Source organism: Ursus arctos, chromosome X (assembly GCF_023065955.2).
Source record: "Ursus arctos isolate Adak ecotype North America chromosome X, UrsArc2.0, whole genome shotgun sequence".
Lineage (NCBI taxonomy): Eukaryota > Metazoa > Chordata > Mammalia > Carnivora > Ursidae > Ursus > Ursus arctos.
This window is the reverse complement of record NC_079873.1, coordinates 90,506,102-90,524,422: the sequence shown is the minus strand read 5'-3', so window position 1 is coordinate 90,524,422 and position 18,321 is coordinate 90,506,102. Positions and strand designations below refer to the sequence as shown.

Genomic DNA, 18,321 nt, shown 5'->3' with positions numbered 1-18,321 from the left:
TGATTATATTACAAAGCACACCTGAAATTAAACTACCATCTTCAGTGCCATTTTTTTCAAGTGCTAATGTAAATAAACATTAATCTAAGACAAATACAGAGTTCATAAAAATAAATGCAGTCCTGAGTAATGCAAATGTTTACCATGACTCTATAAATAACCTTTTTATTTTTATGCTAGGACAGTTCTAATGGAGTATGTATCTTAAGTGCTGATGATGCTTAGCCTGAGACTTTTAAAAATGGGAAAAAAACTGATCAATGACCAGAAGTTAATTTACTGGGAAACAGGGCTAACATCCTGAGTGTTGTAATCACTCGGGCATATTTTTTTAAGTAAAGAAAATTGGACTTTCACCAGCAATTTCAAATACCTACTGTTCAATAATACCTTTTATTCCTTAGGTCCCCACTGAATTTCATACATAAATTTAATTATTATAATAAAAGGATACAACCTCAATAGAGAAATGACTCAAGATAACCACAGCATTGTTCCAGAAAATGCATTGTGAAATTCATCTATTTGACGCGTTACTTTAAAACCGTACTGGGTACCGTTCTGGGAATCGGGGACGCTGCCACCAACAAAAGAGAAGTCTGCTGTCTGCGAGCGCACAGTTTAACGACAACTACTAAGCAAATAACATATAAGGTGAGATAGGACTATAAAATATAATATAATGCAATACAACATAAGTGCTGTGATGAAAAATAAAGCAGGGAAAGGGGTCACACTGGGGGCTCTTTGGCCCCCCAGGGAACCTTCAGAAACATCTGGGGACATTTTTGTTTGCCACGACTGGGGGCCAGGGTGAGGGGTGGTGTGAGGATGCTCCCAGCATCCAGCCTGCAGCGCTGCCAAATACCCTACAACGTATATGACCCCCGCCCACGATACAGAATACGCAGCTCAAAATGTCAGTGGTCAAGGATGGCCACTTTGACAAGGGTATATTTGTTTTTTTTTTTTTTTCAAAGATTTTATTTATTTATTCGACAGAGAGAGACAGCCAGAGAGAGGGAACACAAGCAGGGGGAGTGGGAGAGGAAGAAGCAGGCTCATAGCGGAGGAGCCTGATGTGGGGCTCGATCCCATAACGCTGGGATCACGCCCTGAGCCGAAGGCAGACGCTTAACCGCTGTGCCACCCAGGCGCCCCTGACAAGGTTATATTTGAATGAAGACTTACGTGAGGTAAGGGAGCAAATCATGTGGCTATCTGGGGGAAGAGATTTCAAGCACAGGAAAGAGCAAATGCAAAGTCTGTGAAATGGAAGAGTGTCTGATACGGTTTGAGAACAGCAAAGATCCAGTAGGACTTGAGCAGAGGAAACAAAGGAGAAAGTAAGGGATGAGGCCAAGGAGCTGATGACGGATACTCTCATAGGTCACGGAAAGTACTTTGGATTTTTTTTTTTTTCCTTTAAAGGTTCGCTTATTTATTTGAGAGAGAGACAGAGGACAGAGATAGAGAGAGAGCGGGAGCAGGGAGGAAAGGGAGAAGCAGACTCCCCGCTGAGCAGGGAGCCCGACCTGGGGCTCCATCCCAAGACCCTGGGATCATGACCTGAGCCGAAGGCAGACGCTTAACTGACTGAGCCACCCAGGCGCCCCATGGATTTTTTTTTTTTTTTAAAGATTTTCTTTTTTCTTTCACAGAGAGAGAGAGAGCGAGCACACAAGCAGGCAGAGCGCCATGGACCTTATTCTAAGTGTGCTCTAAGTGTAATTCATATTAGCCAATTTTTGTCAACTATTAAAATATTAAATATCCTATATGAAACCATTTCCCAATATTTTGAGGGCTGATGAAATTCTATATTTAATTTTAATGAAGTATACGTCTAGAGTCAAGTACTCTTAAATGTAATTGGCACATTTAAATCTACCAATTAGAGTATCTATATTTCTAAAACATCATCCTCAAACCACCCCAAACTTCTGAAAATCACAAATATTTCCTTTGACAAAGAGCACTTAATTTCCCTAGGGCACATCTTTACTTTCTTTGCTTTGAATTAATAAAAGGCCATACATCAAACACTTTACTAGTAAAGTGTTTATATGTGAAATCAATCCAGCAGCAACATCTGCAATTGCTAAAAAGAACAAAGAAATCCACATGGTACTGTGGCAGGATTTTAGCAACTTTTGATGAATGAAATTCTTGAGTTTAAATATACCTCCTTTCATGCATAAACCAATCAATTTCTCCCATTTTCTTTAAAAAGTTTAAATAGAGGGGTGCCTGGGTGGGTGTGGCTCAGTCAGTTAAGGGACTGACTCTTGATTTCAGCTCAGGCCATGATCTCAGGGTCACAAGATCAAGCCCCATGTTGGGCTCGGCATTGGGCATGGAGCCTGCTTAAGGTTCTTGCTCTTCCTCTCCCCCCCCAAAATAAATAAATAAAATAAAATAAAAAGTTAAAATAGAGCTCGTTACTAGGGTGTAAGTGTGGCATAGTGAAAGATACACAGCATAGCTGAAGGGATACAAGTGGGAGTAATGTGACGTAGGATTTGCATAAGTCACCTCTCTAGGTCTTCATTTTCCCATTTGTAAAATAAGTCCTTTGGATCAAATGGTCTCCAAGTTCCCTTTTTGACTCTAGCACACTCTGATTCTAAATTTGAGTAGCCAAAACGTCACAAACCACACACACGTGCATGCACGCACATGCACACGCACACACACGAACACACTTTCAAAAAATATTGGAGGTAAAATCAGAATACATACTAAAAACAAATATACAGTAATAATATTCTGATCATTATTACATCACATTATCTAAATACAACATTCCTTCATTTTTAGATCTTTTAGGAAAAGATCACTTATTCCTTGCTACTATCAAAACTTCTTCCACTTGGCAATTTCTGATAGAAAAATATTTTTAAGGAGTGCTTAGGTAGCTCAGTTGGTTGAGCTGCTGGCTCTTGATTTTGGTTCAGGTCACAATCTCAGGGTCCTGGGATCGGGCCCAGTACTGGGCTCCACACTCAGCATGGAGTCTACTTGACGATTCTCTCCCTCTCTTTCTGCCCCTCCCACTCATGCTCTCTCTCTAAAATAAATAAGTCCTTAAAAAATATTTTTAAAGGTATTCTACTTTACCCTGACTTCTGAAATGATGTATCTGAGCATAATTTAATCTGTGATTGACTCCAGTCTCGACCTAGCCTAGAACAGGTGTTTAATTATTCCTTTTTGATTTCTCAGTGACAGAATAGAAGCAGAAGGCAGAGATTTTTAAAATGAATACTGGAGAACTGTGCATTCAAAACTACATGAAACTGACCAAGGCCCCCAGAGTCTAGTCCAACTGGCAGTTTATTAGCCTTAGATAGAGGTGTAGGCAATGGGGAGAAGTAGCGTTTGCGTGAGCCTTCCCTGAAATAACCTCTGTTGGGCATTACTTAGAAGACAGCTCAGTGATGTGATTAAAAGATGCCAGGAAGTACCCACCCTAAAATACAACTAACATAAAATAACCACATGTGGAAACTCCATTTTGAAGTAAGAGTAGTAATAAACAGATGCTGTTAGTAACTGATGGGACCATTTTAAAGGGGGTTGGAGGAGGAAGACTTGGTCAGTACACAGCAATCTTCCTTATTAGGTTGCAAATCTCTTGGCAGAGACTCTTCTGAATCTTTGATCTCCACCCCAATACCTAGCCCAGTACCTTGCATATAACAAGCGATGGGAAAAAACAATTTTTGTAGGACCATTGATTCTCAGGTATTAACCAGGAAAAGAATGCCCTAATCTAAGGAGCATTTTAAACACAGAATTAAACAAACAATAAGGAAAAAGTCCAGAAATAGCACTAAAAGACCGAATGGCAATTCACCAGGAAACCATAACGACAGAAATATCCCTTAAATAACATTCAATCTCATTCCCTTTGTTCTAATCCTGTCCCCACCCGGCAGCCTTCAGATCTGTAATTTGGTTTTCTAAGTGAACACACCCACTGAGGAGTACCCAAGTAGACAAGCAGTGATGGCTGTCAGGTCAGGAGTTCTCCTGTTCTAAATGTAGAAACCTGCTTTGTCTGTATCAAGAAATACTGTGTGCACTGGTTTGGCGGAAGGCAAGCTCTGCAGCCTCTGGGGTAGGCACTGAGCTAGATACCAAAGATACCGAAATTCATCGGAGGGACTCTCTCTGGTTCGTACTTGAAACTGTGGCTTTAAAATCCTTGTGAAAATAGGAGTCACTTGGAATACCTAGCTATCCTCTATCTTTCCAGAGAGGGGAAAAGAATCATTGAACATATGCACCTAGTTTTACATATTTTAAAAGTTTTACCTACTCTGCTATTTTCCCATATTTTATCAGCAGATCGAGCCCATACTACCTCCCGTAATCAAAGACATTTTAGTGTTAGTCCTAGTAAATTATAGCCAGCCTTTCTTAGAACTCCTAAATCATATCTTTTTGAAGACAACAATTTCAATTTCAATAAAAAGGCAGAGGGAGCCTAAAAAGGCAGCTTGCAATTAATTTTACAAAATCTCCCAGCTGGAAAAGTACTTGAAAGACAAAATAGGGTGCAATTATTTTTAAAGAGTTTTATGCTAATTTTATTTCCAATCCCCCGCCAAAATATACACACACACACACACACACACACACACACACACACACATCCTTTAACTATTATCAGAGATCTAATATGCTGTGCTTGGAAAGCCAGAAAATGAGATAGCTTAATGGCATTTTAGAAAGCTTCCATCTTAGTGGTGATATTATTAACCAGGAGCCCAAAACCAGGTCTGGCAGTGATCTTTTTCTATTCGGAGTTTTGACACAAACATGGAGAATTTAATAATAAACTGACCCAAAAAACACAGACCTAGATTGAAAACAGTTTTAACGACTGGAAACATCCCAGTGTCCTGGCATAATGGCAGCCCTCTATTTTCTCATTAAAGCTGCCAATATTCTGGAAGCCCTTTCTGGCTCATTTGCCACGTCTTCGTTAACTACACATCGGCGTGGGGTCGGACAGGTTCTGCATTTCGAAGACTCCTATTTTCAACCACCTGATAAGGTAGATGTTATCATACCGCCTATACTACCTAGAGCATTCTTAATGCTTCTGTGCAAGCAAGTCTCAACTTTGGGGTCCAGAAAATATGGTCAGTAGGAGTCAACATTAACAAAGGGCAGGAAAAAAGAAACTCCACACCTCCCCGCTGAACAAAGTTCCCGCAGAAAGTAAACAGCTAAATATTCAGTCCATTGACCAAGTGTTCTTCTTTTTAAAGAAAAATCACTACACTTAAAAAAAAAAATCACTAACAGGCTCCCAGTGCTGTGCCCGAGAGGCCTTTCATATTGACTACTGGATTCAGCGAAAGGAAACCAACTGTTTGTAACAACAGATTCTGTCTGTCACTCTGTCTCTGTGTCTCTCTCTCTCTCTGATGACACATGTAGGGGTCACATCTGCATTCTGTCTTAAACCCCATTATGCTCTTGTACCAAGTATTAGTTTAAATGCCAGTTAACTCTCTCAACACCCTCCCCCAAGTAACCTTAAAGTAAATAAACTTATTATACAGCCGTGTTCCTGCAGAAGTTTGAATCACACCAAGAATGCATATCCTTAAAAGGAAATGTTTTCCCTCCCCTTGCATCCTGTTATTTAAGCTATTTTAAGTACTTGTCTGGAGAAAGCTGAGCCAGAATTCAAGTGGTTTTGATTTTAGCTCTTTTGCACTGCCCATGTCCAGGTGGTGTGAGGCGCAATCTATCACTTCGAATGCATCTTTTGGGGTGCTAGTTCGTCTTTTAAATCCGACAGTAAGGAAGACGGGAATTTCCTTTGACCCCCACGTTGTGTGTGTGTGTGTGTGTGTGTGTGTGTGTTGCTTTAACCATCCTTGAATCTGTCTAAATCCAGTGTCTCTCCTTATAAAGAGGTTGCATATGTGCGTCCTCATCTGTAATACACATGCAACCTCTCTACTCACCCATCACGGATAGTGCGCATTAGGACCTAAAGAAGAAAACCAATCAAGTACAGATGCCCACCCTTTCAGAAAAGCTGGGTTTAAAAGTTCCATTTAGTTTAACCAATGTATCCCACAACATTTTCGCGCTAAAAAAAATAATAATGACAAAAGGAATCTACGTGTCTAACGGTAATGGATTTCCACACGTGCGCGCACATACATGATCTTGAATGCCCGTGAAAGCACACGAAGTATTGATTTAGAAGACTCAGCCAAAAGACTCGTGCAGAAGAATTTAGATTATAGTCCATCCTGAGATCTAAGCAGTAAAGTCGAGCTTTCATTAGGCATTTAAACGTCAGCAAAGGCAGCCGCTAAACATCTCCAGATGCTTCACTAAACATGAGTTTTGCCCTTCACAGCTTGTACCTTTTGAGGTAGCTCATTCCGGCAAATAGAAGAGGCAGTTTAATGAGTCCCAGCTCAGGGCAGAAGTGAGGTCGCTACCTAAGAGTTCGTCCCACTTGTGGCTCCTCAAAGGTGGAGGTCAGGGATGGCTGAAGGCTGGGCAAGATTAGCAGGCTGAAACCAGGCAGTCAAAAATGTTGTCTATCGATCTTTTTCCAATGCAAAATTTCCAGCAACTTTGGCCACCAGTTCCCACCTGCTGCCACTCTCCCACTTTAAAAATACACACACACACGCTCACATGAGCACATCCTCACACACGTGCGCTCGTGCTCTGAAGCCTACCCACCCACACATGCGTACTTCTACCTTCCACGCCACCAAAACAGGGCTTGCAGACCCTCCCAAGACCTTCGCCTCTAATATTCCACTGATAATTAACCAGACGGCTCAGTGAAATAGCACTGGTTAGTTTATTTTTTGGGCTGGCCTCTAGGTTTTCTTTTTTTAAGTCATAATTAAACACATATGCACTGGTGTAGTTTTTATTGAATACTAAAAGTAAATTAAACTAAACCACTGTGTGCCTTTTGTGGCATCATCCTGATGTGGTTTTTATGTACTACAGAATATCAAGTAATTTGAAACAAGTCAACTTCCTGAGAGGAGAAAATCACCATAACCAAAATTTTTTTTACTTTGTTTGGTGGGGAGCCACAAAGGACTATACCCACAGTATTCCCAGTCATTTACAAAACCCCGTTACTCTTTTCTTTCAAAAGTGCTGAATTTGTGTTTTCTTTTAAAGCTCAGTAGCAACTGCTTAGGAGAAAAAAGTCAGATGTCAGTGTTTACAGGACTAAAGCCAATCTGAAAAGATTTACATACATGAATTTATCTTTATGACAAGTAATCATGCAAATGACTTCCAGCTTCCATAACAAGAGTAAATTCTCAGAACGTAGAAGACATTTTCTAGGTGGTAAAATATTTACTTCCCATGTGTTCTGAAAGTTTTATTTATTCTTCTTTAGAAAGAACTTATGCAGCATTTAAATTAAAACGGGAACATTATGAAGTAGGGGGAAAAAAGAGAGCCAAGGCTTCTGCTATCCCAGTGGGAAATACTAGAAACAAATGTTGAGAAAATTAAAATAATTAGATGAAAATATATTGCTTGGAGCTTACCACTAAGCAGGTGCAGAAAGTGAGTGAAAGGAGAACTTTAAATCTTAATACTCGATTTATTGCTAGTAAAGAGAATTTCAAAGCACTATTAATTGATTGGACAAAACCTATGGTTAGCAGTAATTACAGAGATTTTCCTCACACACTATGATTTTGCTGAATTTCTAAAGAGATAATCAAGGCTATTATTGTTAATAGATGGGAAAAATCACATAATGATTTCCATATTTTGTCACAACTGAACAGAGACAAAGTGGTCCTCCCTGCCCTCCCCCCACCAATAAGAAAGAATTGTCCTTGACAGGAAAGTAAGTTCTAGAGCTTGTTTTTCAAACCAAGTTTCCCTGAATAAAAAAAAAAAAAAAAAAAAGATTTCTGTAACACCTTTGACAGTTGCCTCAGGGCTCCGTAACTAATAACTACAAACTACAAAGATTTTAAAGGAAAAATCAAAAGATTCAGCTGGGTCTTTAAACACTTTTCTAAAAGACAGACTCCATACAAGCCTTTATTATGCTGAAAAAAATATATATAAATTTTATGTGCTACAATGTGATGGCCAAAACCTCTGGCAATAAATTCCACCATGATGAAAATCGTCATAACAAAGGCCCTTTTAGTTTACAGTGGATAATGACAAAGTCTCAGTAAGTGAAAAGATTACGTGTAATTCCTTGGATTCAGTCAATTAAATATTGATTGCGACCCTAACATGCGAGTAACGCCCGGTGAGATACTGAATAATATGCAGAGCAGGCAGAAACTGGGGGCTCCCGAATTTCTACTTACAGCATATAGAGCAATGAGAGACTGCGTATTTTAGGAACGAATATAAGCCTGTTAGGGACATCAATAGCACGTACAGTCTAATCTGCCTTTGGGAATCTCTTTTGTCTACCCTAACCCCTCCAAGATACAGGATTTAAAATAAGACAGTAGTTCTATGATGACCCTTTCTTGCAGTCCAAGCTCTAACTGATCCCTGACTTAGGGCAATTTAACTCCATGGTTCCTCCATGGAGACAACTGGTGAACCCTTCTTCATATCATTAAAGCTTGTAAGGAGCAATGAAGCTCTTTTACTGAAGAGTGTATTCCAGTTCTGTCAAGTAAACCATACTTGAATAGCTTTACATTTTAAAAAGATATTGCACACAATTATTTCCAAGATGCTTCCCATGAGAACAAGGCCTGTATTCAACAATAAACTTTTTTTTTTTTTTTTTTGAGGAAGCGAGGCCTTGAAGATTCAATAATGGCCATAGTAAGTCCTGGTCCTCCCCAAACTTCTATTCATCAACAAATAAATTAGGCTGTCCCCGACACTGAGAGAGGATTATAAGAAAAAAAAGGAAGGTTCAAAGGATATGCAATCCTAAAACAATTCTGATAAGGCTATTTCTACAGAGTCGTGAGATTTAAAAAATCTTGCAGCCAAGAATTCACCTGCTGTTTTCTCGTAATCAATCTTGTATCAGCCTGGGTAGTGCTCTTTCTTACAGCAGGTAGTATCTGTGGCCAGTGAATAGACTGCTTCCCCCCCCCCACCCCCGACACACACAGAAAAATGTGTTAGATTCAGGCCTACCCATTTTTTTCTACTTAGAATTCTGATGAGATTGTGAATAGTCACTTTGGTTGGGGGGTGGGGATCGGGTGGTCATTATTCTTCCCAAGGCAGGCTGTTACTTACTAAATGCCTTCACAGAAAATGCTGGTCATGGACGTATGGGAATAGAGATGTACACTTCCTTACTTTTCATTAATGCGATTCGCAATGCAGGTCAAAGAATCAAGTCTGATTTAAATAACAAATCATTATGACCTAACTTTATACCTTTTCATCGGGGAGATACCAAATAGTAGTTTATCTCTCTAAGCCCACGTTGACTCATGGGAGTACATGCACCAGTAGTCAGTTCTTACCCTGCTTTCTCACTAGCTTCTATTGACTTGACCTGAGCACTGAAATTTGGAATGTAAATACTATAAACTGCTTCCATAGCTGCTAAATTCTAAGACACGTTCAGTGAGGTTTAAGGAAAAACCAAACGGCAATGCTAAGTCTTCCCATCGAATGCTGATACTAGAATGTAACGTGAGAAGGCAGAAGGGGCTGCATTATCCAAAGGCACAGAAGATCCATGGAAAAGGCAATAAAGCCAAGCTAAGGAGGCAAAGGTAAAACATCACCTAATCATCATCTAATATTTTCACGGGTCACACATCCCTCTGAGAATATGGTGAAAGCTCCAGATCCTCTCCTCAGAAAAATATGACTCACAATACAATAACAACACAAAATTTGTCCACAGTTTTCAGGAGCCACGGCACCCCCTCCCCACCCCCCGCCCCACGTTAAGAACTAGTATCCTAGACTAAAGACCTTTGACCATAGTAGATAGATGTATTTAGAAATAACAGTTTAAAGTGTAGTTTCTAAAACTTTATCCCATTGATTTTAACTATCCTGCCCTAAGGTTTGTGATTAACCATTCATATATTTTAGAGAATTAACCTACATTAGGGTCAAACAAAGATGGCTTTACTATAGTTAAAGCTATAAAAAAAATACTTACCAACTTTTGCAAAGGCCTCTTTGAGTTCATCAAGCTCATCTTTGGAAATCTGAGTGGTAGCCATCTCCTCCATTTAAAGATCTAAAGAGAAACCAGAAAGGTTTAAGACTGAAAGATTTTCGTGACGATTATACTATAAGCATTCCTGCGAAATTCTCATCTTAGAGATAATTTAAACAGAACTGCAAACTGCTAAAACCATCTCAATGTGTTCCCATATTTATAGCTAAAGTCATAATAAAGAAAAACAGACACATGAGGAGTCATTATTTACCAGAAGTTATTCAGAAAAAAAAAATAGCTCTGAATCCTCCTTTCAAGGACAGAGTTTTACAAAGGAAGAGCCAAGGTACCTAGCAATGACAGGAAAGAGATCACAATAGAAATCTGTGGTTATTCATGTGAAAACTGAAAGTCCTTTTGTGACCAAAGATTGAGAGAATATGCAACTGTTCTATTAAGCTCTTATCTCTCTCTAGCTTACTGGCTACTTCCATTTTTTTCAGCTTTATTGAGATATAATTGACATATAATAGTGTGTAAGCTTACGGTGTATAACATGATGATTTGATATACTAATGTATCATGAAATGATTACTACAATAAGGTTAGTTAGCACATCCATCACCTTACATTGTTACCATTTTTTCCTATTAAGTCACTCAAAAATCATTCAATGTGAAGGAGTGCCTGGGTGGCTCAGTAGGTTAAGTGTCTGCCTTCGGCTCAGGTCATGATCCTGGGGTCCTGGGATCTGGCTCTCTGCTCAGCGGGGAGTCTGCTTCTCCCTCTCCACCACTTGTGCTCTCTCATGTTCTCTCTCAAATAATAACTAAAATCTTTTTTTTTTTTTTAAAGATTTTATTTATTTATTTGACAGAGACAGAGACAGCCAGCGAGAGAGGGAACACAAGCAGGGGGAGTGGGAGAGGAAGAAGCAGGCTCATAGCGGAGGAGCCTGATGTGGGGCTCGATCCCAGAATGCCGGGATCACGCCCTGAGCCGAAGGCAGACGCTTAACCGCTGTGCCACCCAGGCGCCCCTAAAATCTTTTTAAAAAACAATATAATAGTCTTGATTTTGCCTCTTGGCCCACAACATTTATGATCTGGACCTTTCCAGAAAAACTTTACTGAGCCCTGCCATAGAGAAAAGAGGTCTGTTTCACAATGGGTAATCCCCAAATACAAACTTATCAACAATTTTTGGACAGAAAGGCATGAAACTGATTACGTGTTCTCTGGCTTTGGTTGGGTTTTTTGGGTTTGTTTGTTTTGTTTTGTTTTTGGCTTTTTCTCTTTTTCAATCTTTTTTGAGGACTTTACTTTTATAGAACACTTTTAGGTTCACAGCAAAACCGAGCGGGAAGTACAGAGATTTCAGTCCTCACACACACCCTACCCCGCTATGAACACCCCCCTGCAGACGAGGCTCCTTTGCGATGATCGATGAACCTACACTGACACATCGTACTCACCAAACTCCATGGTTTACCTTCGAGTTCATTCATGGTGCTATATATTCTGTGGGTTTGGACAAATACATCATGACAGGGATCTACAGGATAGTTTCACGGCCTCAAATGTGTTACTCTTTCAAAAAAAGTACTCTATGTTACATTTCATGTTCTATACAAAACACGAATTTGAGATTGTGTATTTACCCCTTTTAGAAATTTTTGTCAATAGTTAAAAAACTACTCAACAACTCATCAAGAGAGAGCTGGGCTACACCTGTCTTTTTCACAGCCATAGCTGTTCTCTCTGGGACTTATCACAGTCCCAGGCACATAGTAGGCACTTGATAAAACAGCTCTTTACTAAATTCATCCATTCGACAACCACGTGCCAAGCACTATATTAAATTCATATTTGTATTAATTCCCTGAACCCTGACAACAGCCTTAGGAGGTAAATATTCTCCTCTTTTTTCTTATAAGATAACTTAGGTTCAGAGGGACCGTGAAACTGGAATTCAAATTCAGCTTTCTCAAACCCCTGGGATATTTTAAATCAACCATATGATTGATTTAATGTTTCCACCACAATGCAATACACATTTCTAATGACTGGTATTTTCAAAAATTAAGTAAAAAGACTTTTATTTACTTATTTATTTTTAACATTTTATTATTATTATTTTTTATTAAGTAAGCTCCAACCCCAACGTGGGGCTTGAACTCGTGACCCTGAGATCAAGAGTCACACACTTCACTGGCAGAGCCAACCAGGCGCACCAAAAACAGACTTCTATCTTTTTAATTTTATTTTACATTTTAAAAGATTTTATTTATTTATTTGAGAGAGAGAGCTAGAGAGAGAGAGCATAAGTGGGGGTAGGGGCAGAAGGAGAAGCAGACTTCCAACAGAGCAGGGAGCCCAACATGAGACTCCATCCCAGGACCCTGAGATCATGACCCAAGCTTACAGCAGACGCTGGACCGACTGAGCCATCCAGGCGTCCCAAAAAGAGGACTTTGAAAAAACAGAAAACAGAATTTGCTTCTTCATAAACTTTTCTTACCTATGATGTTAAAATGTCACCAAAGAGGGACACACTTCTCAGTAGGTTAGGTGGGTAAGTCACCTTTCAGAGCAGTCTGAGGCTCTAGAAAGTAAAGAAAGATCTTCAGTAAGATACGAAGTAGGCATTTTAAAAATGAAGAGTAAAAAGCTATTTTTCATGTTAAACTGTAATCTAATGGTAATACTTTAAAAAAGTATCCTTTATTTTACTATTATGATGCTTAACACTTCTGATTACAAACATACTCTATAGGATTTACTCCAATTTTCTTTATGCAAGTTTTAAGTAGTAATATTTTCTTTTTTTTAAATTATTTTTTTATTTTTTAAAGATTTTATTTGACAGAGAGAGAGGCAGCTAGTGGGAGAGGGAACACAAGCAGGGGGAGTGGGAGAGGAAGAAGCAGCCTCCCAGCGGAGGAGCCTGATGCGGGGCTCGGTCCCAGGACCCTGGGATCACACCCTGGGCCAAAGGCAGACGCTTAATAACTGAGCCACCCAGGCGCCCCAAAATAGTAACATTTTCAATACGAAATTATTAACCATTCCCATGAACCATACCATGTAGAACAATGGCACACAAAATTTGAAAGTGAGACCATCTCAGAAAATCCAAAACATGTGGCCTCTCCTTTGTCTCTAAAGGTCCTTTACAGTTTGGGCAGTTTGTACATCAGTAATGATCTAAAGTATGTGAGTTTAAAAAAAAAAAGACAAGTGATTTTATTCTCATACTACCATATCCCTTCTTTATGAAAGAGCATTAGACAAAGATGGTTCTAGACACAGCTCCCTCTCCTGCCCAACCCTTCAACCCTGCTGACTAAACCCTCCCCCCCTTCTCCTCTTTACAGGCAGGGCGGGGCAGATTAGGGCAGGAACCTCTTTCCCTCTTCTTCATATTCCTCCCCAACACAGACACACACCTCTACCCTCACACAATTTTACCAATAGTTTAGGCATCTGTTATATGCCTAGTTCCTGCCCTCAAGGAATTTATAATCTGGGGAAGGCAACATATAAATAATTATAATTTGACACAAAGGGGATTAGCGGCTGCAATAAACGTATAGAAGGGAAAAGCCTCTGGAGACTTTAAAGATTATTAATTTCTTTTCAGATAGGCCAGGAAAGAAGTACTTTTGTTCTTCCTACAGAATTAGGAAATGCTTGGATCTCACAGAAATGATTTCAAGGCAACCATTTACTGAAAAAGATATTAATAGAGACGGTAACTACACTTACGGAGCTGAGTATTGAGCAATGTATAGAACTGTCGAACCACTATGCTGTACAGCTGAAACTAATCATTGTATGTCAACTATACTTCAGAAATAAAAATTTTAAAAATCAATATAGTGCAGCATTAAAAAAACCTCAAAATAGACTTTCAAGTTTTTTCTCTTCTTATTCCTAATTGTCTTTTTTAAAAAATTTTATTTATTTGAAAGAGTGCGTGCATGCACACGCATTAGTGGGAGGGGGTGCAGAGGGAAAGGGAGAAACAGACTCCCCACTGAGCAGGACGCCCAATGCCCACAACCCAGAGGTCATGACCTGAGCCGAAGTCAGATGCTTAACTTAACGGACTAAGCCACCCAGCCGTCCCCCTGTCTAATTGTCTTGATGAAAGCCTAAAGTGACTTCTTTTACACTGAAGGGGAACAAAATATGCCACCCCAAAATATGCCTCTTTGGCATATTGATTATCTTAAGCTGGCTATTTTTATGAAATAGCAAACCCAGGTAAAGCTCTGAAAACTAAGTTAACCTTTTGTATGAAATATTTACATTCATAAGGGAAATCTCCATTTGTCCGAGTGTCTCCGTGCTCTAACAGGAAGAGACTATCTAAATCTCTAGAAACTCTTATTAATAGAGGAAGGCATAATCTTAAATCTGCATAACAAGCTCACTGTTGTTTACTGTGCTTTTCCTGGTCACCTCCCATAACTGACTCCCCACCCCCAGCATCTTCTTTTGTCTTTAGCTGAAAGTGGTATTTAAGGTGGTGGCTTCAGCCATTTTAGGGAGTTACTCAGTTTTCCTGGGTCTCTCCCATGGATACAGGAGGTATGCAGGTTATTCAACTGTTGTGTTAATCTGTCTCATGTCAATTTAATTAGACCTGCCAAAGAATCTAAAAGGGCAGAAGCAAAACTGTTTTCTCCCCAACAGCACCTATAACTCCCAGGAGACTTCAGGAGGCACATCCAAAGAAGAATAAAAAGAACCGGAATATGCATATATCCCCAAAACAACATTTCCAGGCAAGTTGGTCCAGGATAACAGAACAGCTGAATTTAGGAGTCTCTTGCTTAAATAAACTCAATTTCATTTATTTATAATTATTTGAAGTAAACACTACCCTGAGGCACCTGAGTTAAATCTAAGAAATACAAAATCAAATTTAAAAGCCTCACAATAGATGCTTTAGTTGATAAAAGTCACAATTTTTTTTAAAGATTGTATTTATTTGTCTGAGAGAAGGAGAAAGCGCACAAGTAGGGAGAGCTGGTGGCAGAGCTGGCAGAGCAGGCAGAGAGAGAGGGAGAAACAGGCTTCCTGCTGACCAGGGAGCCCGATGCGGGGCTCGATCCCAGGACCCCGGGATCATGACCTGAGCAGAAAGCTTAACCCACTGGGCCACCAAGGCGTCCCAAAAGTCACAATTTTTAAAGTAGCTTATGTAATGCATTAATGAATAAAAAAAGGATTTTTTCTGGGGCGCCTGGGTGGCTCAGTCTTTAAGCGTCTGCATTCGGCTCAGAGCGTGATCCTGGCGTTATGGGATCGAGCCCCGCATCAGGCTCCTCCGCTGGGAGCCTGCTTCTTCCTCTCCCACTCCCCCTGCTTGTGTTTCCTCTCTCGCTGGCTATCTCTCTCTCTGTCAAATAAATAAATAAAATCTTAAAAAAAAAAAAGTTTTTTTTCTTAAAACTACTAGTAGGTATTTGATGGTATCTTTAAGGAAATGAAGTAATTAAGTACTATCTTGGGGAAAAAAACATCCCATTTAAGTAATTTAGTTAAGACTGCCAGTAGATTTTTTAAATGAAGATTTTAAAAAATGAAAATCTTACAAATTAAAATTACAGATGCTCTATTCTTCTTCCTGAGGCATTCGTTGTACTTTAGGGCCTTCTCTCAAAGCAACTCTAACATCCTAGACTGGGGCTTACGAAGCAAAACTGAGGATTTGACATCATTACTGCCCTGTACATGGGGCTATCGTTGTTCCTCACTCAAGGTCGTGGGGTGTTGTAACGGCAAGATGGAAACCACGGTTCTGCTCTTCCCTAGCAGTGTGTCCATGAGCAAGTTTATTTCATCTGGCCCGTCTAGTCATTTGAAAATAGCAGCAATAATACTTCCTTCCCCAGGGTCCTCATGAAGATTAAGGATGGCATATGTGAAGGCACGCTGTAAACTATACAATGTTATACAGTAACTTCAAATCCTCAATGAAAGAAAATGGAGAGGGGCGCCTGGGTGGCTCAGCTGGTTGGGCATCTGCCTTTGGCTCGGGTCTGGATCCCCAGCATCGGCCTCCATGTCAGAGTCTGCGTCTTCGTCTCCTTCTCCCTCTGCCCCACAACCCCCATCCCTGATTGTGCTCTCTCTTTCAAATACATAAATAAAATCTTTTTAACAAACAAACAAACAAACAAACAAACAGAAAATGGGGGAATAAATGAATGTCTAAGTAGTTAGGAGAGGCTACATAAAAATAAGCATAAGTCCTAGTAAGAACCTTTTAAATGGGGTGTATGAAAAGTTTTTCCATTTGCCCTATAATTACTGACTCCAGAGTATAAAGATGTCCTGCGTACATAAAAATTATAAGCCTTTAGTCAAAGTAATTTAAGAAGGATGGGCCCTACGAAAACCTGTCAGCCACTTTTCACCCATGACTCAATCTGGCTCCTTCATTAAGGCCAGTTTCTAACTACAACTTGAGAGTGGCCAGGAGATATTTTCAAAAATGCAAATTTTACTTCAAGTATTTTGGGACCACTTTTAAAAATCACTAACAGCTTGTCAATATTATCATATTCCTCCCAATCTGCACATTAAAAAAAAATCAGTGATGAAAAATAAAAGGTAAAGAGGTAAAAAGCAAAATTTGCTTGCCGAATAAAAGTTTAACTTCAAGTTCACAGCATGTGACTGACAGGCCAAAAGAAAGTCTGACTTTTGAATTCCGTCCTTTCCCCCAGTCTGTCTTCCCACAAAAGTGAACTTTATTTACATGGGAGAGAGAGACAGAGAAACAGAGAGAGAGAGACAGAGGAAGCATGCTGATATTAACAAAACAACACAGAAATATATCTTCCTTCCATTTAAATGTAGCCAAATGAAATACTAATCAAAAGTAAAAGCTCCCAGGGTCTCTGCATTTTTCTGAATTTTCTCATCTGCAAAGCACTTCAATCTGTCCCAAATTCTGTTTCCTCCCTCACTCCTAGGCCTGCCTCCTCTCTAAAGGGAAAGAGGCAGGAAAAAACCCAAACCAAAACAAAACACAGATCCTCTCTCTCCCTAAACATCTGAGACAAAGGAAAACAGATTTTCAAAAAAGAGAATAAAACAAAAAGCAAACAAAACCTTGTTTGTTGGCTTTTTCATAAAAGGATATGGTGTACGACTGGGTCTGAATTCAGGGCGTCACCCATAGAGAAATCTTAGGCCAATGAAGTCATCCCTAATTACAGAGTTTGACTAACAATGCAGCAATTATGAAACCACTCCACGGGCTCATTTAACTACACTCAAACCCTGAACACAAATCTTTGCTGAGAAAGGTGTACCTACAACTAACTACCTGAAACTCTCCGTCAAAAATTCTGAAAGGTATTTGATGGGAGAGGAGGGGTGCCTGTTTTCACCCCCTACAGCGATTCACTGGAGGAATGCAGCCGACCGAATAATCTGTTTACTAATCTTTGTCATTCAGCAGCAGCACATGGGGCGGGAGGCAGGGTACACACGCTGGGAAACTCATCTGTGGATAATCGGGAGTTAATTGTGAACTCTGTTATTTCTTTTTCTGGCAACTGAAAGGGAACTATAAGATAAAGGCAGGCGATATTGAACTGGAGGCTTTATCTCAGCTACTAGCAGGCCAGGTAAATACGACTGGGAAAGCCAGGCTGGTTACTGAAATCAGAGATTTGGCAACATATATTTAAGCTCGCATGGCGAAGGAGTAGGAGAGAGCAACGAAGGGTGGACAAAACATGGAAGAATACATTGTTTCACAATCGATGAAAAAAAAAACCCACAGCCACAGCTATGGGTGAATAATTCAACAGCGGTCAACAAGAAGGGGTGTATCTGTCACCTTCCTTTGTCCAAATCAGGCAGCGCTCTGGAACACCCACACTTCACATACTTAACCTGTACCAACAGAAACTGCCGCCCCGTCTCCTCCCTGGTTAGGTAAGTCAACAGCACTAGTCTCCAGGTCACATGGGTGTTCGACACTGAGCTACAGCTCACCTGCTCTTTCCATGATTACTCAAGCTCCACACCTGTACTTCCAAATGACTTTCTAGAAGATTTCAACTTGACTGTCTACCCTATTCACTCACTTATTCACTTATACCCAGTCCTTAATTGAAGGCTTAGCGGGTACCAGGCACTGCC

At 40.0% G+C, this 18,321-nt stretch overlaps 1 protein-coding gene across 4 annotated transcripts in view; it reads right to left on the bottom strand.

The window, feature by feature from the left end:
• Nucleotides 1-18,321, bottom strand: part of PLS3 (plastin 3) — a 79,532-nt gene that overhangs the window by 26,840 nt on the left and 34,371 nt on the right. For 3 of the 4 annotated variants that reach the window (XM_026478861.4, XM_044392137.3, XM_044392138.3), the window contains exons 2-3: nucleotides 12,671-12,754; nucleotides 10,148-10,228 (exon numbers count right to left, since the gene is read on the bottom strand). In XM_026478861.4, coding sequence (XP_026334646.1) covers nucleotides 10,148-10,220 — 73 coding nt within the window. In that variant the 5' untranslated portion in view covers nucleotides 10,221-10,228; nucleotides 12,671-12,754. The remainder of the gene's footprint in view (nucleotides 1-10,147; nucleotides 10,229-12,670; nucleotides 12,755-18,321) is intronic. The other variant, XM_026478862.4, reaches the window with a different exon arrangement.